Source organism: Adiantum capillus-veneris, chromosome 15, assembly GCF_014529385.1.
Source record: "Adiantum capillus-veneris isolate H3 chromosome 15, ASM1452938v2, whole genome shotgun sequence".
NCBI classification, from domain to species: domain Eukaryota; kingdom Viridiplantae; phylum Streptophyta; class Polypodiopsida; order Polypodiales; family Pteridaceae; genus Adiantum; species Adiantum capillus-veneris.
The window spans coordinates 37,718,120-37,745,600 of record NC_140945.1 but is presented as its reverse complement, the minus strand read 5'-3'; the positions used below and the strand labels follow the sequence as shown (position 1 = coordinate 37,745,600).

The 27,481-nt window shown below is 45.4% G+C and overlaps 1 protein-coding gene across 1 annotated transcript; it reads left to right on the top strand.

Moving 5' to 3' along the window:
- Positions 1-417: 417 nt before the first annotated feature.
- Positions 418-17,165, top strand: LOC147440534 (TPR repeat-containing thioredoxin TTL1-like). Its single transcript, XM_086530252.1, has 12 exons — positions 418-1,238; positions 1,359-1,393; positions 1,489-1,609; positions 1,679-1,732; positions 1,825-1,924; positions 1,999-3,254; positions 3,457-3,652; positions 3,893-4,062; positions 4,139-4,472; positions 5,359-5,563; positions 5,662-5,768; positions 16,545-17,165. Exons 1-12 carry the CDS (start codon positions 1,174-1,176, stop codon positions 16,692-16,694), a joined length of 2,793 nt encoding a protein of 930 aa, XP_086386378.1. The 5' UTR covers positions 418-1,173; the 3' UTR covers positions 16,695-17,165.
- The last annotated feature ends 10,316 nt before the right edge of the window (positions 17,166-27,481 follow it).

Here is a 27,481-nt window from a genome sequence, read left to right as displayed (position 1 = left end):
GGCTCAATACCAACCAGCTCTCTTCATGCAACTACTTTTATGCATGTCCGCCATTACGCAAGGATGGGCAAGGGTATGCACCAATTGTTTTTGCATAATGGACACACTCGCGGACCAACAAGCTTTTGCTACCTCATTCTCATATTCGTTCGGGCAGACGTGTGTGACAGAGGGCTCAACTTGAAGCTTGAGATTGAAGTTGAGAACACTTCCAAGTTGCCACTTGGCATAAAAGCCTATGATCTAAATGCTTCATCCAAGGATGTGACATTGGAGAAACAGCTTTGACACGACTCTTTGATCTTGAAGGTTGAAGGTGAGAGCTTGAGAAGCAATGAGAGATCTTTGGCAATTTGGACATACCTACGCTAGCCTATGCAGACGGATAGAATGGAGGCCAGCTCTCATGGTCCCCGCCAGGCTCCAGCTCGTTGGAATGAGATGGTCCCCTCCCCCCGGAGCTGGCCACAGGCTCGCAAACAAAACAACGCTTTCTTTTGCCCTTCTCCCGCGCCGCCCCTCCCTCTCTCAGGTTGCCAGGCACTCGGTATGCTTGCAAGCGCTTTCGATTCTTTTAAACTCAGCCTCTCCGCCCCTCACACAGGCACAACTCTTTGACAACACACACTCTCGCGCCCACGTCGCAATTTCACAATCTGCGCCTGAAACCAGCAATTGGGCGCCTCCAATCTTGCGTTGGGTTCCTTCAAATCTCCTTTTCCGCTGCTTTCCATCCCTTAAAGAGAGCCTTGCTTTCCTCCCCTGTTCTCCCTCCTCAAAGTTTTCTCTTCCTTTTTTCGAAGTTTCTCATTGCTGATGAGTAAGCGGAATTGTATTTTTACTGCAATTCCCGCTTTTGCTTTGTGCCTATAGGGAGGGAAAGAGAGTCATCAGGTAGGGTGCCTTCTTCTCCCTCCTCTTCAAGGCTCTCACTCTGCCTCTGTGATTTTCAACCAACCCCCACCTTCTCTTTTCTGACACCCAGCAAACCTCACCCTCACCCCACCCTCATTCCCTCTCTTCTGCAGCTTCCCTGCAAAGTAAGCCTGTAAATTTTACATGTGTGCTCGAGTCTCGAGCAAGCCACTGTTTGCCTTGCTAGTTAATCGATACCCTGCAGACGACATCCCCCACTTCCCTTCTTAACTCTAAGCCAGTAGAGCTCTCTCCACTATGCATCAGCTCATGTCCCCTCTTTGCTCCACCCTCCTCTGCTTCCGCACAGAGTTTCTGCTCCGGTTGGGCATGCCCAGCTTGCTCATCTTCTTCATGCTTGTCTTCTACCATGTGGGTGAGCTGGGAGAGCAGCCGTCTACCAGAGACGGCTTGATACGATAACCTGCATTGTGGCTGTTCAGGCCTGCTCATCCTCTCCATGCTTCAGCTCTGCAAGGTAGGTCCTCTAAGTTCTAGAAGGTGAGTTTGGACAACCTGCATTGCTCCTCTGCTGGCACTCGTGTACTGATTGACCTCTTTGTGTCAACTTAGGTGTCCATGCTGATGTGACTCCTCGCAGACGATTGCATCACACAAGCGCCTTCGGATGGAGGGTGCCCTCCGCCTCCTCACACCTTGTGTGGCCCTGTGAAAGCATAGTGTTTCCCATCGAGTACGTGCCACACCACTGAGTCTTCATTTCTTGTTCCCCACTGAGGTACTATGGCCAATTGTCACGCAGATGGTGGGAGAAAACACCCCAGTGCCATGGATATGTACGTTGGTGTACTTCACAGTAAGCTCTACTCTCCGAACAGAGATGCATGTAGCCATTCTCATGGCTCCAAGTATAATGCAGCTAACAAAAATCTCAATCACATGTTGGAGCCAAGCTCCGACAGTTTGTGGAAGGAGCCAGTTTCCCATGGCAGGGCGTCTCTTTTTGGCAGCTTTCGTGAGGACACACATAAACCTGGAGCTTTGTCTGGTGTGGATCTAAGTCTAAGCCATGCTGTAAAACCTCTAAGGAATATGAGCCTGATCCCTGTTTCTGTTCCGAAGGAACTCTGTTCGGGCTCATCACAGGGAGTGCATGAAAATGCTACTCATGATGCCAAGCAAACTTCCATGGATTTGAATGTGGCACGCTCAGTCCAAGCTTGTACTAAAAGAGTAGATCTTGATGCCATCAAGACTCACAATGGTCGGAATGCTGTAGAGAGATGTGCAAGTTTTGCTGAAAGGGCCATTGATGGAGGCAGAAAACACAAGTCTGCAGAGTTGAGCTTGAATGGGGGACTTCCTCCTGGTACTAGACTGCACAAATCAGGGGAGCAATTTTCTTCTAAACCCACTGTGAGTGCAAGAAACCCAAGAGAGAGCTCTACCTCTGGCCCTTTTAATTTGGGCAATGTTCAAGTTGAGGGGTATGGCTTTGCAGAGGCATTGTCTGCCATTGGGGGCAGTCCAACTGCAAGCAAGGATGGAAGAAGGTGGCCATCTTTTGGTAGTCAGGGATCTACAGATTCCATGGGGGGCAGTCCTACTGCCAAAGATGGCGGGAGGAGGTCTTCATTCTCCAATGGTGGTAGCTCTGATGGTGGAAGTCCGATGGCAAAGGATATATGGAGAAGGTCATCAACTGGTGGTTATGGCTCTGCAGATTCCTCTAGCTCTAGTGTTGGAAGTCCTACGATTAAAGATGTCAGCAGAAGGATCGCTAGTAGTAGCGTTTTAAATGACAAGGAGCTTTCACCGTGTGCAAATCTAAGAGGTATGGGCAATATTTTTGGTGGTGGCAACATTAAGAACTCAACTAACAAGCCTAATGCCAATGATTCCTCAAAGTCTGGGGATGTCCTTGTCAAAAAACTTGATTCTGCCATGCAGCTGAACAGGAAAGATTGCTCTCAAGTGAAAGGATGCTTGGGGAACTCCTTTAATGGCAATATTGGCAATATATGTGCGAATAATGTGAATGGATTCTCATTAGTTGGTAACTTGCCAAGTAATGCCAACTCAAGCCAGAAGCCAATGGGTTGTGAAGACAATGGTACTTCACACGAGTTGAATTCTCCTGAGGACATCAAGAGGGCTGGCAATGAGCAGTACAAGATGGGGCATTTCCTCGAAGCTGCAGCTTTGTATGACAAGTGCATTGCTTTGAGTCCAGATCATGCCCCTTATAAGAGTAATAAGGCGGCAGCGCTTGCTGGACTTGGAAAGCTGGTTGAAGCCGTGCAGGAATGTGAAGATGCCATTAGGCTTGACTCTAAGTATTCTAGAGCTCTACACAGAGCAGCACAACTCTATCTTAGGTGACTAATTCTATTTCTCTGGTTTGTAAGTGCTAGATTTTCCCTTTCCCGGTCCGAGAAAGGCCTGGTTGCTATCTGATATCTCTGCAAATTTTGGTTGTGTTGCTGGTCTTTTTGTGGATATCTTACTTTCTATTGAATTCTCGGATGCTCTTGAAAACCTTGGTCGGGTAGCTTGCTTATCTGAGAATCCTGTGTGCAGGTTAGGTCTTATCGAGAGTTCAAGGAGGCGCTTTCAAGCTGCTGGGTTGCAGGATGATGCAAGGGACGTGCAATCCCTTCAGGCAGTGGAGAAGCACATCTCGAGGTGTATTGATGCAAGGAAGATGGGTGATTGGAAGAGTGTTTTAAGAGAAAGCATGGCTGCAAGCACGGCTGGTGCTGATTCTGCACCTCAGGTGCTGTGGAATTGTAATGTGGCACCTCCGTGGTCTGTGGTTGCTTTTGCTTTGTTGTATATTGAGAAAATTCAAAGCCGTGGAGTCGATTTTTCTGGTGAAGGGTTATTTTTTCAAAATGAGAGCTTGAGGCTTGGATAATCCTAAGGAAGAGATTGGGCTCTAAAAATGATTGGTTTGAATAGACCCTCTCAAGTGGGTGGGTCGTGCACATCCCTAACCAAATTTGTTATTGTTTAGGTTCTTGGATATAAGTCTGAGGCTCTGCTAAAGCTTCACAGACCAGAGGAAGCAGAGATAGTGTGTACAGAAGCTGAAAGACTAGAAAAGTCTGTTTGTACGCAGGGATTTGCTCCATCTGACTCTTTTCTGAGTATTCTGCGAGCACACATAGAGATGTCCCTTGGCAGGTATGCTAATAAGACATTTTTAATCCAAAAATGGAAATGTCCCACTTGACAACCAAGGAAAACTACAAATGCACAGGTTTGACACTGCAATAGTTGCGGCGCAAACGGCTGCAAAGATTGACCCTCGAAATCCAGAGGTTGCTGGTCTGCTTAAAAAGGCGCGGGCAGTTGGCCAGACAAGGACATCAGGAAATGAGCTTTTTAATGCAGGAAAGTTCTTTGAGGCCTGTGCCGCGTATGGTGAAGGGCTGGAAAGTGATCCAACAAATGCAGTCCTGCTTTGTAATCGGGCAGCTTGCAGATCAAAGCTTGGCCAATGGGAGAAGGCCTTGGAAGATTGTGATGCGGCTCTAAACTCGCAGCCCCAGTACGTCAAAGCTCTCATGAGGAGGGCCAATTGCAGTTTAAAGGCAAGTATTTGTAAATGCATCGTTGTCATCTTTCTGTTGCTACAATGCAGTTTTGCTCTTTTGACTGTTGAAATTCTGGATTTGATAAAACTGCATGTTCTTGTTTAGAGCTTTTTTGAAGTTATGTCAGATTAGAAAGCTAGACATCTACAGACATTGCCTTTCACACAATCATGCACAGTTGTTTTCTTTTAACTGTGCCTTGAACATTGTGTCCAAGCTAAAACCAGCTTGTTGGCTAATGATTTGTGATTTCTACCTCTCTCGTGGATGATAAAAGCCCACATCACTGTCTGTAGGTCAAAAACTGCATGCTTTTGGCTCGAGCGGGTATGTACATATAAGTAGACTAGTTTTGCTCTCTTTGGGGTTATTTACCTCGGCTTCTTCTACAGTCCTGACTTCTTAGGAAATTACGACTTCTGTGTTTCATGGTGGATATGTAATAACTTGATTAGCAAGGCATCTTCTTGCACATAGTCTTGCTCTCTCTGGGGTTATTTACCTCAGTTTGTTCTGTAGTCCTGAATCCTTTGCAAGTCTTATTATGACTTCAGTGGATATGCAATCATTTACTGGCAAGGCATCATGCACTCATGAGGTGGACTGTGCTAAAATAACTGTAGGTAGGGTCTTTGATGTTAATGCATTCTGATAAGAGAATATGAAATGTAGACTGATTTCCTGCTGTAAATAGTACTTTTTTGTGTTAATGTTAATGAAGATGAAAGTGAGGAATGATCTACATACATTTTGGGTTTGCATGGGCCGTCTTCGACTGCACCCAGATATGTTCTATGTTTGCATGGTGCATTTTGGTATGTGCAAATGAGAAAGGGTTTATGCAAGCTAATGTGTCTGATTGCTTCACGGATTTATCTTGCAGTTGGAACGATGGGAGGATGCACTTAGGGATTATGAGGTATTACGAGTAAAGATGCCTGGTGATATAGAAGTTTCTCGAGGTCTTTTTGATGCTCAGGTTGCAATTAAGAAAGCCAGAGGAGAGGAGATTCATCAAATGAGATTTGGTGGAGAGGTAGAGGAGGTGCTTGATTCTGAGCGATTTAGAGATGTGGTCTCTTCTGAAGGTAAATATTGAGGCATTACTTGTGTCAAATCCTGAACGTCCTGAAACACTTTCTCCTCTAAAGATAGAATCTAATTTTGCTTCTGTCGCTTGTGGCAGGGATGTCTGTAGTGCAGTTTTCAAGTAAGCGGGCAGACCGTTGTCGCCAGATCTGCTCCTTTTTTGATCAGCTCTGTAAACGATATCCTTGTGTGCATTTTGTAAAGGTACTGCAACCTTGATGTTCTTGGAATTTGTATGTCAAAGTTATCTGAATGTCTTGCTCTTATTGTTGCTATATGGAATAGCTGTCAACCATCCAGTGTGTGTATGTGTGTGTATGTGTGGTTGTGGTGCCTAGTTTTTCTAAAACTGCATTAGTGCTGTTTTAGTTGTACCAAAATGTCACTGATGCTTGCAGTTATAGAGTGGCTGGCGCAAGGGATGAGGCAATAGCCCAGGAGTATTAGGGTAATGCAGATAACAGTAAAACTTAGCTTATGGCTCAGGCCTTCTGCAAATACCGATACCGAAAAATGCCAAGGGAAAAACCGCCCTCAAGGACTGTCCTAGTGACCTAATAAGGATAAGAGCTAAGGATAGGCACCCAACATCATTTTGTCCAATGATGTGGCTGGGCATTAAGAGGGGCAATCTTCAGATGATGTGCATTATCAAAGAGTAGTTGGAAATACCCGGCCATGAAGATGCTTAATCAAAGAGTATCAAAGCCACTATGTGTGAAGAAACCGGCACATAGGAGTCTTAGAACCATGAGAGTTGATTCAAACAAATCCTAAAGTAAGGACAATGCATGCACCACCAACATAAAACCGAGCAGATCCACATCAAGTGCATTGGATGATGAACGGGGCAGCAGTCGGTGTAGTGACATTTCGTCGAATGTGGATAGGCTCCCCTCCCAACTTGAACAACTTGCGTCAAATCGCCCTCTAGGGGAAGTCTATCCCAAGTGTGAGTAGGATCGTTCTTACACCTTTGGATACTAGAACAAGATGGCAGAGGAAGAAAAAGAAGGTGAGATCGTTCAACGGGAATGAGAGAGGAAGCACCTGGCAATATGAGTCATTCTATGATAGCTTCGTATCAATTTCCATAGTAGAGGAAGACTAAAGTTGGTCATGACTCATGCCAGTGGCCTTCCAATAGCTCTTGAGTTTTCCGTTGCTAAGAGAGGGAGATCCCTCTTTTCCCTCTTTTGATGCCAAATCTCCAACTCCAAGGAAGTAGCAAAGCATTTTGGAGCCCATCATCTTAAACTCCTTTGCAAGGGGGTGACATCCCTAGATATTAGGAGTAGTTCTTGAGATGTGTCTGGCTCGTGTGTACCAAGCCCTTAGGTTAGGGTGGTTATGAAGTCCTATAAATGGAACCTTGGGACCCGGGCTATCTTGCGTGATTCTTGAGAAAATGCGAAGGGAAAAAGTTTAATATGAGGGGGGAAGCGTTACATTGTTAGGGTGATGTCACGTGCGCACTTCACTTGCGCCACGTGGACACGCTTCTGCCATAGTCTAGCATCAGTCATAGCCTAGCTTAGGATTGAGCTTGGGACTTTGTGAGCCTCTAGCAAGACGTGCATGTCCAGGTCGGTCATAGTTGCATACCCTCTCTTGTACAAGAACAATCTTTTCATCATGCAGGCATTTTACTGCGTGAACCACCTCTTATAAGTCATTTTATTAAAAGTGACTTTTGGAATTCTTTTTGTAAGTTTGTTGGGAAGCTTGCCCTACCCAGCATATAATTCCTATAAATGAAACCCATTGGGCACTTAGTAGAAGCAGAAGAAGCAGGGATACTGTCACAAACGGGAGCGCAAAACAATATAAAATACATTCGGATAAATAGGATTTATCACTTATTATTGAAGCCAGAGGATGTAGAGAGAAATAAATAGAGAGAGAGATAGAGAGTGAGAAGATCGACACAGTATTGGGGACCAGAAGATGGGTTGGTCCCCCCCCGTAATAGTATCTTTATTACTGAGGAGAAGTCTATACAAGCACTTGAACCGAACGTATTACCTCGTTCGTTCTAGAATAAGACTTGATGGTTCTCGGAAGCCTCAGCTTCCGACTCCTAGGGCAAAACCCTATTCCAAGGAACTTCTGTTCCTTATTCCAATTCCTCGAGAATCAAGGTTCCCACCTCTGGATCTCACCTTCTAGACTCGGGGCATGGCATTCCTGCAACTCTTTTCCAACTCTCTTTCCAGAGTCCTCTTCCCGCAGAACAACGTTGCTTTCCCGGACACGAAGTCCTTACTTGGGAATCCCAACTTCCGGATCACAACTTGAGAGACTACTTCTCTCCGATCCGTGGATCTACTTCCCAAACTCGAGTACGAAACCCTTGGGCTGATTTGGCTCTAGTTCCTCAGAGCGCTGTTCTCCTGCAGAGGCTCATGCCTTCCTCTGCTCCTACTCCCTCACTAAGAGGAAGTACACCTGCAATCAAATACTCAAAGATCATAACATGAAAATCGTTACCTTCAAAGTCTCGACGCTCGAAACACAACTCGGTTCTCGAAAAAGAAATTCCCCAGAAGAGATCTCTACATAGAAAATCCTCTCTTCCAATCCTACACACAAAAGAGGTGTGTTCTTGGGTTCCTTCTCGTAAATCAGCCCCGTCTACGACGTTTATGGGCTGAAAACAGAGAAAAACAGCAACTTGTCGCGATGGAAACACGCTTCGTAGGCACTTCTTTGCGAGGGAACTCGCGCATTGGGTCTTGGCGACATCTGGTACACTTGGGGCAGCCATGGGCATCACCGGCAACGTCTTCTTTACGGCTGAAATCTGCAGCAACATCTCCTCCTTGCAAAGATTGGTCCTCCCCTCTGAGTGAGGGCAGGTGATGCTTTTATAGCTCCTAGCCACGGGCTCGAATAGCTGCTCGCGTAGAGATCGCGGCCGGTTTTTTTTTTTTCCAAGTTTTTTTTGCTGTTCTGCCAGAAAAAGAGAGAGAGAAAACGCTGGCTGATCTGTTGCCTTATTTATCAGATGGCTGCCCACTTATTAAGTGGGCGGCCGGTCAGCTTTAAAAATGGTTTGAATCTGTCCAAAAACTCAGAAAACCTTATAAGTTAAAAACAATGCTTTCACTGCACTTGCCAGGCGTCCTTGGATGCAATCACACGCACAATTGCAATGCAGACATAGACTTCCTCGCGGGAAAGCATTTGCTTTCTCGAAAAGCAATTCCGCTTTCTCAAAAAGCATCCGTTTTTCCTCAAAGTTTCCTTTGAACCCATCTTCATTCAAGTGCTTGCCTTTCCTTGTGCACAATTCTAACACAGTTCGGAATTTCCTCTCGACTATGGATATTCCCTTTCCGATGCACCCGTCACCCACCTTGTGATGCATCAGGAATACCCATCACCTAGTCACTTCCTACCGAACTAACGGTACAATCTCCTTCGCGATGCTCTATGTCACCCATCCTATGATGCATCAGAGATGTCCGTTCTCGGATGGTCTGATACTTCTTCCCGATGCTCCATGTCACCCATCCGATGTGACGCATCAGAAGTACCCGTTCTTGGTGGCCTTACAAATATTCCCATTCACAATGCTCCCGTCATTACTTCGAACGACGCACTAGGAATACTCTGTACTCGGATGTCTCCAGTGAGAAAAACCCTCTCACTTAAAATTCCAATAATTCATTTATAATTATTTTTCCTGTTGTTCCAAGCGAGAAAACCCTCACTTATAAATCCAATAATTCATTTAGAATTATTTTCTTGTCAAATAAAGCCACTTTAGCAACAGACACAGAAAGAGCAGGCGAACCCTCAGGCTCCCAAGTGTTTTCTCAGCAGTTCAGCCCAGCGTTTTCAGCTTCAGCAGTTCAGCATTTTCAGCCCACAGCCAACAACGTTTCATTTTTCAGCCCTTAGCTTCGCTGGACTGCAACTCCCTGTTGCAGCTCATCGCCGCATTGACCAACCAGCAGTAGATCAGCCTGGCGTTTTCAGTTTTCAGCTAAGACAGCCAGCGTTTTGCAATTCCAGCCCAGAGCAGCCTACGTTTTGCATTCTCAGCCTTTGCATGACTCAGCGGTTGCAGATCAGCCCTGCAGTATGGCCACAACAGCAGATCCATAGCATAGCATCTAGCGTTTCAGTTTTCAGCCTTGGTGCCATCGTCGTTGACATCATTGTCGTCATCGCATATCCCTGTCTTGACGACGACACCTTCGTCATTGTCATCGCAATCTCGAACTTGACGACGACACCATGGTCGTCGTCGTTGACATCATCGTCGTCCGACATAGACCAACAAGATCTGTCGTGGACTTCATCGCCTTCGACACAAAACCGTCGTCGACTTCACCGCCCTCGACTTAGAACCGTCGTCGACTTTACCGCCTTCAACACATTACCGTCGTCGACTTCATCGTCATCGACAAAGACCTTAGTACCTCATCGTCGACTTCATCGTCTTCGACATAGACCTCGTCGTCGACCTCCCCGTCTTCGACATAGAACCTATAGAACACGTCGTCGACATCATCGTCTTCGACATAGAATCTCGATACCCCTTCAATACCTCAGTACCTAGTACCCAACATCAGTAGTGTCAGTATCCTTTAAAATTGCCATTTGAGAAGGCAAATTTTTGACCTCTCTGATATTCACGTCATTATGATGAGTTGAAAGATTAAGGATTGTTTGAATAGTGGCACACACAGAATTGGTGCAAAGATCATGCGTAGTGAATTCCAGGTCATAGAGAAAATTGTTCAGCTATCAGACAAGCTTTGTGCTTATTTGATGTACTATTTGATTTGTATTTGTACTTTAGAACAAAAGAGGTTTTCTATCCCACCCCAACAACACTACTCTTTTGTTTCCCAACTCCAATCTCTAAAGGAGACTCTTATGTTTGCTAGTCCATGCTTGATGTCGTTATTCGAACATTACATCACAAAAGCATCGGAGGTGAGCTTACTACCCTTGTCCGCATGGACAATCTTCGTTTATTGTCTGGTCTCCTTCTCCAATGTCCACTTGTGCTCGATCGTGCTTGAAGGTCTTAAAAGCCTCGTCCTTGTGCGGAAGAAAACAAACCAAGTGAAATGATTGAAGTCACCACTAAGAGCATTAAAGACAAAGCTCTACCAAGGGATGAAGTTTGGGTAGGTCCACAGAAGTCGGTGTGGACAAACTCCAAAAGCATCGAAGCTTGTCGGTTAGAATGCTTTGAAATAGCCTCTCCACTCCATGCTACTCCCCACGAGCACAAGACTTGCATTTTCCTTGTTTACTCCAAACATTGGGTAAAACATCGATCGTATGCGATTGAAGAGTCTTAACTTTCAAGTGACCAAAATGGTAATGCCAAGTCACTTGTAGGAGAGCTTGTCATAGAATAAAGAGTGCATACATAGAGGCAATGCTCTTTCTTGCCTCCTCGAGCCTCCTTGCCAAAGCTAAGGTACTGAGTAGATATTGGATGCTCCGCGAAGTCCACGTCCATGCCCAGCTTGTGGGGGGATGGGGTCGAAACCTCGTTCAATGGCTTGTACCTAGAGAGAGGTGATGGGGATGCATACTCCCCTTGTTGTCCGGTTAAAGGAAGACCTAGTGCCTCTGCATGTTGTTATTAACTCTCTAGACGGTGTTGTGTGCCATGAAGCACCATTATTTACAACCCAATTTTGACATTTGTGAAGGCTGATGACTTCATCAAAAGATTCTTGTGTGCGCTTAGGGCACTTCCACCAATGATGATGCCTTGGTTACCACAATTATTGTAATGCCGCTCTGCGCCCAAAGCTTCTAGTTCATCATCAAACTTTTTGTTGTTATTGCCTTTACTCGTTGCTGGTAATCAGAAGCTGAATAAAAGTTGGAATACCGTGGAGACAATTGTGCCAAAAATTGAATTGCCATATATTCCAAACTACTTCTTCACATGAAATCTCTCGCGTTGGGGTACCTACATCTTGTTGATGTGGTCCCTCATGGGCACCTTTGTCTGCGCCTAAGGTCCTCAATTGCACCTTTAAAATATGGTTTATTGGAAAACCCGACTCTTCTAGACAAGCATAATCTTCTTAGAGTTCGCCATCGTCTTAATATGAATTACAGATAGAATATTGTTGAGAATAACAAAGAATTAAATCCAACATTGACACACTCCCACACGAAGCCGCAACCCTTTGCATCTTCATATTTTTTGAATTTTATTGGCTACAAAGCATTTAAGCTTGTAAAGACTGCCGTCATGGTCTCATGCCATATAACATAGTTGCCATTATCCAACCATCGATCCTTCGGAAAGGTTGAGAGTGTACTGATCTTGATGTGTTTGTCTTCTCGGTTGTAATATAATTGAGACAAGTTATCTTATGTGGTAGTAGATTCGGCTCCACTTTCGTATGTAGAACCTGCTTTAGTTTTGAGTCTAAAGAGATTTGATGGGATATCTTCAAATGAGCTTACAACAACAACAAATCAACATTAAATGAGTGGACACTAGTAGCAACCAGCCAAATGCTCGCGAATTATAAGCTCCTCAAACAGAGACAGACGATCTATTCACCATTCGATTCTAGGGCACACTATAACTGTGATATCATGTCAAAGGGACAATGGAATTGGGTGATGAACATGGCAATAACCTTTGTGGTGGCATGTCTCTGTGAACGTGGACAACCCCTTTCTCTCCTTTTTGTCACATAAATATTTGCACAATGAACTCGTACAGATTAAATACTCTTGAGCATGCTGTAGCTCTAATACCATATTAAAGTGGCAGTGTATCAGTGAATCATATGGTGAGCAAGGTAGCAACCGGTATGGGGACATTTCTATCTGAATGTGGACAACCACTTGGATTCAAACAACTTGATATGCATTTCTCTCTAAGATTGGCTACAGCTGAGTGGCATCCCTATCTCTTGATGGGATCTCACTTGATGGCTATTGACGCAGGCCAATGAGAAGTGGAGGGACTGACGTGGTTGTCTGTTGCAAGCATGATGGGGTTGTCTGTTGCTGCCAACAAAACCCTCATGAGGCAAAGAAAACTCACAGAAAGACAAAAGCATGAACACATGAGTGTTAATCTGTGGAAGAGGGCTACCAAACGCATTCATAGGAGACTTGATGGTTGATGCGTTTCTGAGGTAATATCACCAACTTGCCAAGCAAAACGTAAAGATTGCCTAAGGGAAAGTTTGAAAACTCAAGACCCTGCATCGTAGCAGTAATGTAAATCCCATTGCATAGTGTCAAGAGCCTTTCCAATGTCAACTTGCACAATCAACACGTTCTGATGCGAATCAAAACACTAGCCAGGTTGTCTTTGATTTGGCGAGGGGTATGAAACTATAGTGAGCTTGATGAATTCTTGTAAGAAGGTGATCTTTGATCCGGTTCTGATAACTTAGCCAACATCTTATAAACAACAAACATCAAAGTAATCGGCTGCCAATGAGATAAATCTCGCAAAGTGCTTGCTTAGGCAACAATTTAAGCAAACCCTCTTTCCATGATATTGGCAAGTCTTGCTTCTCCCAAGCCGCATTCATCATGAAAAGCGGAGGCTCTTTAAGAGTCTCCCAAAAGGCAAGGAAAAACTCCATAGTAAGCCCACCTAGCCAGGGGAGCGCCAACGGCCCAATACAAGCAACACACAATGCAGGTTAGAATCGACGAAAGGTTCCTCAAGGCATTGCGCATCGTGAAAAGAAATGATTGGTTGTACATGAGAGAGCAACAATTGTCGTGTTGTACGAATTGTTGCAGATGGTTGAGGAGGAGCAACGAACACGTGTGTCTAATATGAGACCATGGCATCAACAAGTTCCTGCTTGGATGATGTCTAAGCACTTGAAGGAAGCTTTACACGCTTAATGTCTTGGGAAACCCTCGTGTGTTGTAGATGCTTAAAAAATTGTTTCGAAGCACAACCATTATCCACAAAGGCCCGTTAAGGAGCACGCACATTGCATTTTGCCATTTGTCAAGCTTCCACTTGTCATTAAGTTGTATACATACCCGAGTTTGGGCATCATTAACATTGCCTCGAATCCAATGCATGTACTATTTACCATAATCTTGAATAGCACATTGCGCTCGCATAACAAAGTGAAACCTAGCAAGGGGGGAACAAGTCGAGAAATCATATCTTGAAAGGCCTCATGAGTAAGATAAGCATTGTTAATGAGTAAGATAAGTATTGTTAATATGCAAGAGACGTTTCCGAGAAAGAGGTCTATCACAAAGAGATTGCGTAAAGAAGAAATCCAATAAAAGAGGGTGATGATCCGATAGTTGCAAAGTGTAATCCATTCTCATATCGTACACAAAATTATCATATTACTGTGAGTCGAGTCTATACCTTGCACTTTCCTTTAAAGGTGAATCTAGGCTTATTCTGGATTCATCTATATATATATATATATATATATCATCTATCCAGCCGTGCACGATAAGAGTAATGAGCAATGTGTAAATCCAAGAACATCTCTATCACAAAGAGATTGCCCAAAGAACAAATCCAATAAAAGAGGGTGATGATCCAATAGTTGCAAAGTGTAATCCATTCTCATATCGTACACAAAATCATCACACTGCTGTGAGTTGAGTATAGACCATCTATCTAGCCGTGCACGATCAGAGTAATGAGCAACATGTAAATCCAAGAACATTTGGATACATATGACGCCATAAATCAAGCATCTGTGCAAAAGCAAGGAGATGATCCAATACTTGTTTCTCCACGAGCAACATGTGTGAATTGCCTGCGGTGCTAACATACAAATCAAGAGTATTGTTAAAATCACCACAAACGAGTGCATTGGAGGTCCATGGATAAGAAGAGATGTTCCGCCATAAGGCGGCGTTCAGGAAAGTATTGCCTCAACTTAGCCTTGAGCCGATTGAAAATCAAGATTAGCCAGTTGCAACCCTTGGTAAAGGAAAGAAAAACCGGTGGCCCTTTGCCCAGAGGCTGTATATGCATAGATGCCCCCAATTTCATAAATCTGACCATTCAACAAACATTGCACAATCATCCAGCGATCGTGTGGGTCATTACTCACAAGAACCGGTTGTAGCTCTTGCCGAATGATGCACTCTTATTAGCAATGACAAGCGAAACATAGTTGCGAGAGGAAGGTGGAGTGTGAATCTTCACCGACATTTTAGGCACCCCCCAAGCGCTAGAATCACTTGACGTCACATTCTTATCCTTCACATCATTGCCATTACCAGGAACTGTAGAATGGGACAACTTGGCTTTCCCTTTTCCACATTGTGAGCTGCATTAACAATTGAGCCTCCATTTTGCTTCATTGATAGGTTAGGGCATTCAGATTGCATGTGCCCAAATTTACCACATGGGAAACATGAATTAGCAAACTTGCCCATTTAAGTTAGAATGGGTGCTTGCCCACCCACGGGTGCCTTGAATTAACCATAATGCCTTTTGGGGTAGGATTGTTAGTATCCCATACAATGCAAAACCTATCGGTGTTTGCATCCAATTCCGGGGGACAAATCACCTTCCCGAGCTATGCAACATTGTCAGTATCCCATACAATGCAAAACCTGTCGGTGTTTGCATCCAATTCCGGGGGACAAATCACCTTCCCAAGCTATGCAGCCAACAACGATAGAAAGTGTTTCCATGTGCGAGGGAATTCCACTATTTCTACCCACACGGGGCACTTGTAGCGAAAAAGACTTTGATAATCCTTTGTCAATGCCCATTGTAGAACATGGGTAATTTGGGTGCTAAAGAAGAGTGGAGACATTTCTAGCGCTTCAATATGTGCCAACAGGACTTCATAAAATCCACGCTCACCAAAACCACGGACAGCCTTGCGTTTGAGAAGAAAATCTACCCTCGAAAACAGGTGCCAAACCATTCCAAGTTTTTTGAGCCTCCTCAAAAGTCCTCATACAGACAAGTTTTGATGTGAGAAGTGGCATTCGAGAAGCTTCCCATGGCTTTCCAATGCTTAAACATACACAAAGATTCGGACATATATCAATGATGCCTAGAAAAATAAACACTGCAAAGAAATGTGTATTTTGAGCAACCCAAGGTTCTGTTCAGAGATCACAAAAGTTTGTACATAAAGCCACAGTGCATCTAACTATCAATGCCCCTTCCACAAGTTTGTACAAATTCGCATTGTAAGTTCTAGCAGACCATTCTTCGCAGTGATTCTGAAGCAATTCGATGAAGATTATGCACCCACTGGCCGGGGACAACCATGTTAATGGCTAGCCACACTGAAAGCAAACTGCTGCAGCGATGGCTGGCTGCTGTACAGAAGCAGACTGCGCGCGCAGAGGTACTGCTTGCTTGCAGGACACAGCTCAAGCAGGTTGCCCAAAACTTAGCAGCGCGCAGGAACAGGTGCGCAGAGAGCAAAACTCGTAGGGCAGACTAGCCTTCGGGCTGTGAACTCACGTGTAGGAGCAGACCCGCGTGCAAGAGCCACACACACTCGCACACACACAAAATTGCCAACATACATACACAAGTTCTACATCCACTATTGGGCACTGATAACATAAGTGGGGATGTGGTAGTATTTAGTCAATACGATTCATGATAAAATTGATGGTTATATTGTCTTGTGGGTGACTATACTACCATGAGTCTATAGGTGCACTTTCCTTTATAGGTGAATTTGGGCTCTTCCCTAGATTTATCTACGTATATATACTTATACAGGCCCATTGCATAAAAAAGATGAGGTGATGAAAGCAGAAATGACCCAATTCCTGGGATTCCCTGGTTGCCTGTAACTTCACATCAACAGTTCAGGGAATGGGAAGGAAAATGGAGGAACATCATCAGAAGGGCGTCATTATCATGTTTGTATATACATGTGTATGCATGTCTGTGTGTGCATGCCACTCTTGTATTGTTACATGATAAGTTTCCACAAGGACAATTGATGTTGTTCGGCTTATTATCGAATTTATGCTGTGCTGTTTTTACAGGTGGATGTCGATGAGAGCCCTGACGTGGGGAAGACATATGCAGTGAGCTCTATTCCAACATTCAGAATTTACAAGAATGGACACAAAATGAAAGAGCTGGTGAGCCCAAGCCAGCAAGATCTCGAGTTTGCGGTGAGACAATACAATTAGCCTGCAGTTATACAGAAGTGTTGCACATTGCAACACATAAGACTAACTCCTGTATCATATGTCTATGCCTGACCACATTTTCAAGCATTTATGAAGTAATTGGACTACTCTCGAAACATCATTAGAGGGGAGTTTGGCATAGAAGTGCCTGAATTTCTGCCGCAATTGGCCCGTTGTCTTGCCAAGATGATGTGTACGGGCTGTGGCAGGTTGGCCCACATTGAGGGCTAAATGCAGAGTTAGCATTATATACCATCTCACCACCCTTTCCTTCTACCCCTTGTACACCTCTTGTTCATTTCTGATAGATAGTTGACAGCATACAAGTACAGAACTTTTTTTTTTCCCGCTTGCTGAGGATATACATATAATCCATGGAGGGCTAGAAAGTTTCTTCACCATCATGTATGGCTAAGTGGTGGGGGCTGTCTTAACATTGAAAGAATTGGAAGAATGTGAAATCGTTTTTAATATATAGTGCCCACAATGTCCTTACATTTTCTGGCCTGTATGTTTTTGAAAATTATTGAAGTGTTTGCCTCTGCTATTAAGACTCAGGGAGCACTTGCATACTCACATGTCGTTTGTATTAACATGAGACTACATCCACGGTACATAATCTGTAGCAGCGGGACCATGGAGTATAAATGGCAGGTGGGCATGCTAAAGGAAGGATTAAGACTTCTTTTCTATGAATCATCCTTCACAGTGGATATGTTTCAAATGGGATTCATAGCTGGGTGCATGTGGACCGTTCGATGCACATTTGTCAAGTTGGGGTAAGAAGTAAATTTAGATTGGCTTATTAATTCGGGTCAGTTGGCACCCCACCAATCGAAAACCATGACCCCCCACTAGGAAGCCATGTGCTTCAACCTCTACACCACATACAATTATGTAATATAAGGATTGTGAGTGTCTTTTACGGTATATGTGGATGGATTCGTACACTTGGAGCCAATTTTCTGATCGATGCACACCCTCATTTTTGTCTCCACCGTTGATCCCATATGAACACATCCTTATGATAGAGTTGAGGGATCAAGTTTTTGTTTAGGCACATCAATCAATGCTCAATTAGTGATAGTAGATGGAAATGGTGCACAATGCTCTCTATTGGTGGGATGCTTTGGATGTAGTATGCATGTGGATTCACAAGGTAGCTCAAACCGACAGACAATGTGAAAACATGAAAATAGAATTGAATAAAGGAGTAAACAATGAACAAGAAATGGAATAGTAGTTTAGATAACCACAGCCCTTCAAGACAACCCTTGTACTTAACTAAATGACCATACAAAGACTAGTCTAGTTGGGGCCAATGTTGCCCTATCCACGACACTACTGAATCACAATGTAACTACATAACAAAACTACAAAGTTCACAAGCCCAATCGGAGACAATCAAGGTGAAGTGCTCCAAATGCTAGTGTCCAAGAGTACTAGGCGAGTGCTCTGGAATGAGACACACATAGTGGACTCTCACAGAAGGCAAGTGTATGGCAAGACTCTATTGAGACTCTTTAGATTGTCTCTGCTATCCATATTATGCTATATATATCCACACGTCAAGGCCATTGCACAATCTCCACATATCTAATGCTATTGGAAATATCTAGCCAAGGCAACTCATGGCCATTGGAAATATTTGATGCTAGTGGCCTACGAAAGCCTCTAGTGAGTCTGGCCATTGGACAGCCTAGCCCACATCACTCTTAGGCCAACCAAACATTTGTTGTCTCGTAGCTGTTGAATGCTCTGGAAAGGGTGGCCCTTAGGTTCACACTCTGTATCATGAATGCTACCTCTTTGGCCATGGTGGTCCGAGCCCCACCTTGATTGGTTGATGTGTCCACATTGGACGCTTGTCAGTGGGGCGGTCCAAGACTACTTGTGCGTACGGACCAAGTATGGTCCAACTCGAAGAGAATGTCCTCTGGAGCACGTCTACCAAGGCGGTTATGTAAGCTGAGCCCTCGGCAAGTGGTCCAGTGATATGTGAAGAACTGTTGCAAAGTAGATCTAAACCAAGCATGTGTCCACAAATCCGTACCACAACTTTGTTAGTTTTGGGTGAATGTTGCGAGCTACAAGTGCCTCCACAATTTTTTCTTCACCATCCTGTGAGAGAGAGAGAGAGAGAGTTTGCCACAAAAGAAAGGAAACCATAGTTTCACCACAAGATTAAGAGAATGGAAAGGAAACTATACCATCTGAGTTTGAGGAAACAAGGAGAGGGATGATTGAGCAAGAGACGAGATAGGAGCAAAAATCTAGAGAGAGGGAGAAAGAACCATAAGTCTCCTCCATGATAGAGATGCTTGAGAAAGAGAGATAGAGAAAGAGAACCATTACAATAGATAGAGATGGAGAGATAGAGAGAGAATCACCATGAGAGAGAGAGAGAGAGAGAGAGAGAGAGAGAGGCCTTGGAGGATGACCTAGTATGTTGGGCAACCATGAGCTTCTTTTCTGCACGTCTCAATGATTGATTTCCTATAGGTACAAGCTTTGTTGTCACCTGACCTTGACTATCTCACGGTGCCTAAGTGGCCTTAGCAGTTTTGGATTCTCTGCATACCCAAGCCTAGTGCGACAACCATGCTATGCAACACGCAATGCCATCCTAAACCAGTGCCCTCATTCATAGATCTCTCGTGTCAATGCTCTGGCTGACCTGTCTTCAATTTTCTGCCGTCATTTGTTGGGACAACATCAGACCCTTAAATTAAATTAAAAGCTCGATCATATTCTTTTCTTGTGTCCTCAATTACACACTGCAGCAACATCCTGATCCTGATCCTCTCCTTATTGTAGAATAGTAGTTTAATTCTCTGATATGATTGTTGACGCCAACGTACCAGGAGCATGGCATGCAACAACCATTATTCTTCATGGCAATTCTATATTCTCCCATTGTTGAGAGAGAGAGAGAGAGACTCTAAGAAGATAGAGTGAGGAGGGAGGAGGCTAAGGCAAGTGGGGGTGGGTGCGGGCGTGGGGCGATCAAGAGAGGGGTGAGGGTTGGTGGGTGGGTAGGGAAGGCCATTAAGAGAGGGGGCGAGGGTGGGGCTAAGGCGAGTGGGAGAGGGGACTGTGGGTAGGTAGGGCTAGCGAGAGTAGAAGGGAGTGGGTGCGGGTAGGGTAGGAGGGCGAGTGGGAGGCGAAGGCAGTGGGGGACCGGTAAGGTAAGGCGGGTGACTAAGGCGAGGGGAGTAGGGGTGAACATGTAGGTAGGGTGAGCGAGAGAGGGGGCGAGTACTAGGCAAGCGAGGCAACTTTGGACGCGTGGGCCAATAAGCGGTGAGGCGAGGGAAGAGCACCTAGGTAAGCAGCGGCCGGGCCAATAAGCAGTGAGGCGAGGGAAGGGTTGGGCTTGGGGAGGGAAAAAGAGAAAACAGCGAAGGAGAGAAGAGCCGCACGAAAAAATCTAGCGAGGGGGAGTTGGTAGGGCAAAGGGCAAGTAGGCGAGTGGGCGAGCACTGGCGCCCATCAAGGGTGAGGTGGCCAACGGGTTAGTAGAGTGGGGCAAGCCGCACGGCTCACTTGGTAGATAGGAAGGGGGCGTAGTAGTAGCGCGGGAGGGGACGGGCCAAGCTTGACCGAGCGGGGGTAGGCGGAAGGAACAAGGCGGGCAAGCGGTATCAGTAGCCGGCGACGAGGCATTGGAGGGGCCGATCGAGCAAAGCAGGGAGAGGGTGAACCCGCTAGCGAGGGCTTGCCGGGCGATTGGGCGAGGCGGGATAAGTTTAAGGTGATGGGGTGAGACAAGTAAGACGCGGGTCAATGTGAGCAAGGGCGCTGATGTTGGTTTTTAGGAAAGTGGCCGCTAGGCAATGGCCGGCCGTCCATCTACATTGTTTGCTTATATGGAACAATAAGGAGAATAGAATGACTACACTCTTTAGAGCTCCACCAAAACAGTCTGTGTATGCCCATCTCCTTCCCCCTTCACTCCTTCCCTCTCTTGCATCCGCATGACAGTTCCATCAAGTGGTATCAGAGCAGTTTGTACATTGTATAGAGATGATAGGCGTAGGGTGAAGCTACAATCATGCTTCACATTTTGTACAGTTGTACATATTAGCCCCTACATTCTTTAGCCATTTGGGCCACGCTGGCCTTCAAGTGAGATTGTTGGGTTTTAGGCTAAGTGGCCGTCAGGCAATGGCTGACCGTCCATCTACATTGTTTGCTTATATAGAATAATAAGGAGAATAGAGAGACTACACTTTCTAGAGCTCCACCAAAATAGCATATGCATGCTCATCTCCCTCCCTCTTCTCTCCTTCCCTCTCTTGCACGCGCACGACGGTTCCATCAACTGATAGATGAGGATGTGGTTGGAAGGCGAGAATAGGGAGGGTGACAGGGTGAGGGTTACGTGGCGGGATAGCTGTCGGGTAGGGCGAGTGCGGGAGTGCTCAACAACCAGAGAGAGAGCTAGCTAGGGGCGAGGCGAGCTTTGCGAGGGAGAGGGAGGGTTGGCGAGCGGTTAAGTGTGTTAGGTGGGCTAGGGTCACAGTTTGAGAGTGAGGCCGCAGTTAAGGAGATGGGGTGGGCGAGAACGGCGCGCGTCAAGAGTGGATGAGAGAGAGCTGGGCACGCAGGAGGCAACGAGCAAGGGCAACAACGAGAGAGAGAGAGAGAGAGAGAGAGAGAGAGAGAGAGAGAGAGAGAGGGTTCAACTGACAGCAAGTAAGGGGGCAAGATGCGGGAGAGCGGAAGGGGATGGGCGAGCGTGCGAAGGTGGCGAACGAGAGGGCAGCGGGTCGAGGGAAACGGGGAGAAGGCAAGCAAGTTAGGCAAGGGAAAGAGGGGGAAAGCCAAACAAGAAGGAGAAATCAGGGCGGAAGGGTTAGAGCGAGGACGAGAGTAGGATATGGTGAGGGTGGGCTAGGTGAGAGGCGATAGGTCGGGTGAGGGCGAGTGGAGAAGAGTTGAAGAGGCAGGTTGCTAGGGGAAGGTAACAAAGGCGAGCTAGCGGGTATGAGATGAGTAATAAGACTGGGTTGTAGAATAGGTGAGGGGCGGGTTGAAAGGGGGTTAAAGGGATCAACGTAGGTGAGGGATAGGCAAGTAGGGCGATAAGGTGATTAGAGTGCAGTGATGAAGGCTCACACCAGAAGAACCAAAGCAGAGAGGGCAAGGTGGGCGAGAGAGTGAGCGAGTGGGCATTGAGGTAAGAGGGCTCCCCCATAGACCCTCTAAAGGTGCTAGTAGAGGGCCCTGCAAAAAGATAATTTGAGCCTCATAGGGTTACGGAAAAGTAAAGGGTACTTCACCTAAAAGGTAGCACAAAAGTTTTAGGGGGTCCTTCTACCACCCCCTACATTTCAAAAACGCCATTGCAACTTTCTATAGAAGGTTAACAAGTCAAAAGTGAAGGTGTGCTCTGAAATTCCTTGCACAGTCCACTGGAAAACCTATTGTCAAAGGGCATATGGGTACACAATGAAATTTTGAAAAGGCCCTTCAAACTTTAGAGGGCCCTTTTTTAAATTGTTTTTTTAAAGGGTGTATGGGGGAGGGCTCCCCCATAGACCCTCTAAAGGTGCTAGTAGAGGGCCCTGCAAAAAAATAATTTGAGCCTCATAGGGTTACGGAAAAGTAAAGGGTACTTCACTTAAAAGGTAGCACAAAAGTTTTAGGGAGTCCTTCTACCACCCCCTACATTTCAAAAATGCCATTACAACTTGCTATAGAAGGTTAACAAGTCAAAAGTGAAGGTGTGCTCTGAAATTCCTTGCACAGTCCACTGGAAAACCTATTATCAAAGGGCATATGGGCACACAATGAAATTTTGAAAAGGCCCTTCAAACTTTAGAGGGCCCTTTTTAAATTTTTTTAATATAAAAAGGGTGTATGGGGGAGCCCTCTAAGCCCATATAAGGATACGCTTTGGGATCAACCATGGAGAAGCGTGGAGGTACACAATGAAATTGGGGCGAGTGCAATTAGGGTAAAAATGGGACAAGCCAAATCTACATAGCAAGCGGGAAGCTAAGAAAACGGAGTGGGGCGAGGTTGTGTTTCAGATAGAAGAAGAAGAGATTAGAGAGTAGAAAGGTTAGGGAAATAGAGATTGATACATTGAGAGATAAAGTGAGAGGGACACAGATAAACACAGAGGAAGTGTAGGGTTAGGGATAGAGAGCGTGAAAAGTGCAACCCAACCAGACACTTAAGTGAGAAAAATATTGGATCAAAGATAGTACCCGGAGAAGGACAACAACCACCATGATATAAACCTTTTCCCCAAAAATGAACTATAATCAGAAAGATGCACGAGGAAGCGATATACAATCAATGGAGGTAGGGAGGGGAAAAACACTTTAGAGAGATCAACTAGTGTAAGGGTAGAATCTGGCTAACAATCCTTAGGCAGGGAATAACAATTCATAATAAAAAATGGGTAGATGAGGGTAGAATGCCATCTAATGAGAGAATCATTCACAGACTAAGCCAAAACTGGAGAGCGAAACTAATGCATAGCTAGGATGCTAGGGAAAGCGAGTGCGACGGTGAGAATTGAGAAAAGCTAGTGAAAATCGAAAGCGGATGCAAACTAGAGAAAACTAGATGTTAGGGAAAGCTTGACTTGTGCTACTGGATACTTGGGGTTGAGCTTGTACGCTTGGCCTCACACAGGCTTGGCATTCTCCTCTAAGGGGTATGGAATGAACGCCTAGAGCTAGGTCAAGTCCTGTGAGGTCCTTGTATGACAATGCAAAAACATCCTTCTAACTAGTAATGAATGAAACCATGAAATCCGATAAACTGGGGATGGTCCTAGAGCCATGCTGTCCTAGATAACTGGGGATGGTCCTAGAGCCATGCTGTCGGCAAAATTGGGTTGTGTTCTTCTTCAGTACTACCTAGGCTGACTTCTTTAACCGGAGCTTGATAGTTGTCCGGGTTCCACTCCTTAGCTACATCCTTCCTTGACTAAGTGATGTGCCACTCTCTATTGTGGGTGCTCCTCAGTGCAAGATGCGTGAAACCTCATCCCAACAGAAAGAAAACAAGATAGAGCAATGGAACGAGCAACTGAAAGACACAACAACATACTCAAAACTCAATGGAAATCTAGGTCCATAGGGTTATTGAGGAACTCTGTGGCCCTAGGTCCATAGTGTGCCAAAAATATGGTCCTATAGGGGCACCTATGCCACCCTATGGCCCTAGGGTCATAGGATATCTCATTAGATTAGAGGCCCCTTCTGGCCCTAGGGCCATAGGGTGCCAATGTAAAAGATCTAGAGGAGCATTTTGGCCACTCAAGGGTGCCTACAAGGCCACAATGGTAGCCGTATGATCCTAGGGCGATAGTATCTCTTATTAGAATAGAGAGCAACCTAGTACAACCTTTATGTTTACACCCTGTGGGCTTAGGGTCACAGAGTCCCCTGTATGTTATTGAGGAACCCTATGGCCCTAAGTCGCTAGGGTGCCAATAAAATGATTCTACAAGGGCAACTTACTTGGAGCTCATGTATGCATATCATACAACTTGTCATTGTGGTAGAGTAGCTGACAAATTGACGTTGCAGTTGAAGAGACGACTCCAAGTTGACGTGTGGATAGGGCAAGAAATCTCCTTTTTCTCAATCTCTACAAAGAAAAGTATAGATAGCTATGATTTCTCTCTCTCTCTCTCTCTCTTCTTGAACTTAAGACCATCGAATAGACCTTTGAGATCTCATTGGATCGTTCCTACAATGTTTGAAGTTCTATTTGATGGTCTTAATTTCAAGACGAGAGAGAGAGAGAGAGAGAGAGAGAGAGAGAGAGAGAGTGAGAATGAATTAGAAGATGAAACATGAATAACTTTTTTTCTTTTTGTGATTAGTTGGCACTGTCTGTGGTGGATGTAGTGGGATGGTATGGTTGTTATTATGAGTCTGGCTATGGTTTGCTCTCATGGCACGGTATGTGCATGAGGAGATTTTGTAAATTTTTTGTGATTTATAATATACTTTTCACTCACCTATTGGTGAGTTTTGCTATAAAGAAAAATGAATAACTTTATTCTCATCCAAGTTGTCTGATATATCTTTTGAGATTGTTCTTATCTATACTAATAGATAAAGGGGGAGCAAATTCCGGCCCCCCCCTTTGCCACATGTCAAAAGCTCCCGAGTCCGACACCTTTCAGGCGAGTGTTTCCTGCACCCAGCGTGCTCGGTGACACAGAAAAGCTTGCACGAAGAGAGAGAGAGAGAGAGAGAGAGAGAGAGAGAGAGAGAGAGAGAGAGAGAGAGAGAGAGAGGCAGAGGCAAATTTTCAAAGCCTTGAGAAGTGTCCAATCTATTATGGAGGGCCTCCTTCAGGCCAGGCTACGGAGGAATGGTGAAGTGACAGGAAGCACAGAGAGCAGTCGACGTCCAACTGGATCCGTGCCCTAATCGAGCTCCAGCACTCCACCACCGTCACGCGAGTCCCTTGGATGCCAAGATGAGCGCCCCTTAACTCGCCATACAAGTGTGCACAAAGAGAGGAAGTACAGAATCCCTGAGCACCACCTCCAGCCAATCCTATTTCCTGTGTTGCATGGAGGAGCAAGTCGTCGATCTCCAAAAGAATGGAAGATGGCACGTGAAAGGGGATCATGTGTCAAGCCTCGATGGAATCACATAAGACCTGCTGATAGCAATGTTCCATACTAACCATTGAGAGAGAGAGAGAGAGAGAGAGAGAGAGAGAGAGAGAGAGAGAGAGAGAGAGAGAGAGAGAGAGAGAGAGAGAGAGAGAGAGAGAGAGAGCGGGGGGCTGGAAACTATTGGCCATGCGCTCCCAAAAAATCTCATACAATGAGTTAGCTAGCAATGAGCAATGTGATCTTGCCAATGAAAATTTATTTACCAAGGTTACTGTAACGGCATGCAGATCATAATTGGGAGCTCCATATCTCCATTATTATGATCACGTGTCAGCAAATTGGCTATGGACACGAGCTTGATATCGAGTTAGCACAACAAGAAGACGTTAAGGAGCCTCTGTGTGTGTGTGTGTGTGTGTGTGTGTGTGTGTGTGTGTGTGTGAGAGAGAGAGAGAGAGAGAGAGAGAGAGAGAGCACACTTGACGAAATAGGTCTCCCCCCCCGGCCACATGTCGTCTCTTGAACACCAGGCGAGCTCCGGTTGGTGTGCGCTGAGCAAAATGCTTAGCAATGCGCACCTGCAGTAGGAGAGAGAGAGAGAGAGAGAGAGAGAGAGAGAGAGAGAGAGAGAGAGAGAGAGAGAGAGAGAGAGAGAGAGAGAGAGAGAGAGAGAGAGAGAGAGAGAGAGAGAGAGAGAGAGAGATAGATAGTTCTATTATCGTCCTGGGAGGTCAAATATGACCTATGGGACCAAATGAACATGTCACGTGGTGTGAGTGGAGTTCATAAGTGACTCTCGATGCTCAAAAATGGCTAAAATGAGCGTCGCAATAGAGAGTCCACATCGTGGTTGGGAGAGGAAGGTATGTAGTGAGAGATTATGGCTGAATATATGGGGAAAAGAGGACCTAATGTGGTCAAAAGCTGAGCACTCAAGTAGTGTGTGGTACTCACTCTCTTGCACTTGACGAGGGCATAAGGTGCAAAGTCGATGACACTCCTCGCCAGTGCCCCAACGTCCTGTCTCGCAGCGTAGAGAATGGGAGCTAAGACGAATGGAGGCAATGGTGCGGATTGCACTCAACCATATCGGCTCAAGGATGTAGGAATGGGTTCGGTTACCTCGTTCCGAGAAGAAGAGATATTTGTAGTTTGGGGCAACGTGTGTGGTGTAATGGCTGAAGCGAGAACCTCCGGATTTCTCCCAAGCCGTGATACATTGGCGTTGTAAGAAGGCCTCATTAACTTGGGAGTCGATCGACGCATCCTTGACCAAGTGACATGCATCCCATCTTCCAAATCATTTCTTGATATCAAGCATCCACCCCGAACTTAGTATTTTGCTCTTGCATGTCTTTTGAACCATTTGACTTGCTTCATATGCGATTCTAGGAAGTCGATGCAAAGGGCTACGTTGTGTCTTACGCATGTACTCCACAACCCTTTGCATGCCCAAGACCTCAATGGGAAGCAATCCGGACTCAAGAAGTAAGAGCATGTAGGGTGTTTGTGTCTTGACTCGGAGAAAGTTGGTGAGAAAACGCTTTTGGACATTCTCAAACTCTTTCCAAGTAGACTTCCCGATGCTTCCACCCCACACCTCCACTCAATAAAGAAGCACCGGTGTCACCAATGTGTCAAAGAGGTACTTTTTGAGAGCCCAACACTTGATCTCTCCTGCATTGCACATGTTCTCAAATGCATAATACGCCCTCGTTCCGGCTTCCAAGCGACGCATTGCACAATCCTTCCATTTATGATTGGATGGAACCTCAAGGCCAAGGTACTTGAAGTGATCTACCACTTCAAGTTTCTCATTGTTATATACAATGCATGGATTTTCATCATTGAGGGTCTTTACAAGCATAACCTTGGTTTTGGATCCATTCACGATCAGCCCGCTATGTAGGCAAAAGCGTTCCAAGACACTCATAAGCTTTTGTGCATCTTATAAGGTATGTGCCAAGAGCACTACATCATCGGCATAAAGCAAAAGCATGATCACCACATTTCCAATCTTAACCTCTTCTATGCCTTCTTGCTGCATAAAGTCAAGAACCATGCATTCCAATTCATCAATGAGTAGCCCAAAGAGGGTTGGGGAAAGTGGGCATCCTTGTTTGACACCAATAGTGCTTGCAAAAAAATCTGAAATTCCATCTCCCATACGTAATCGACATATCAC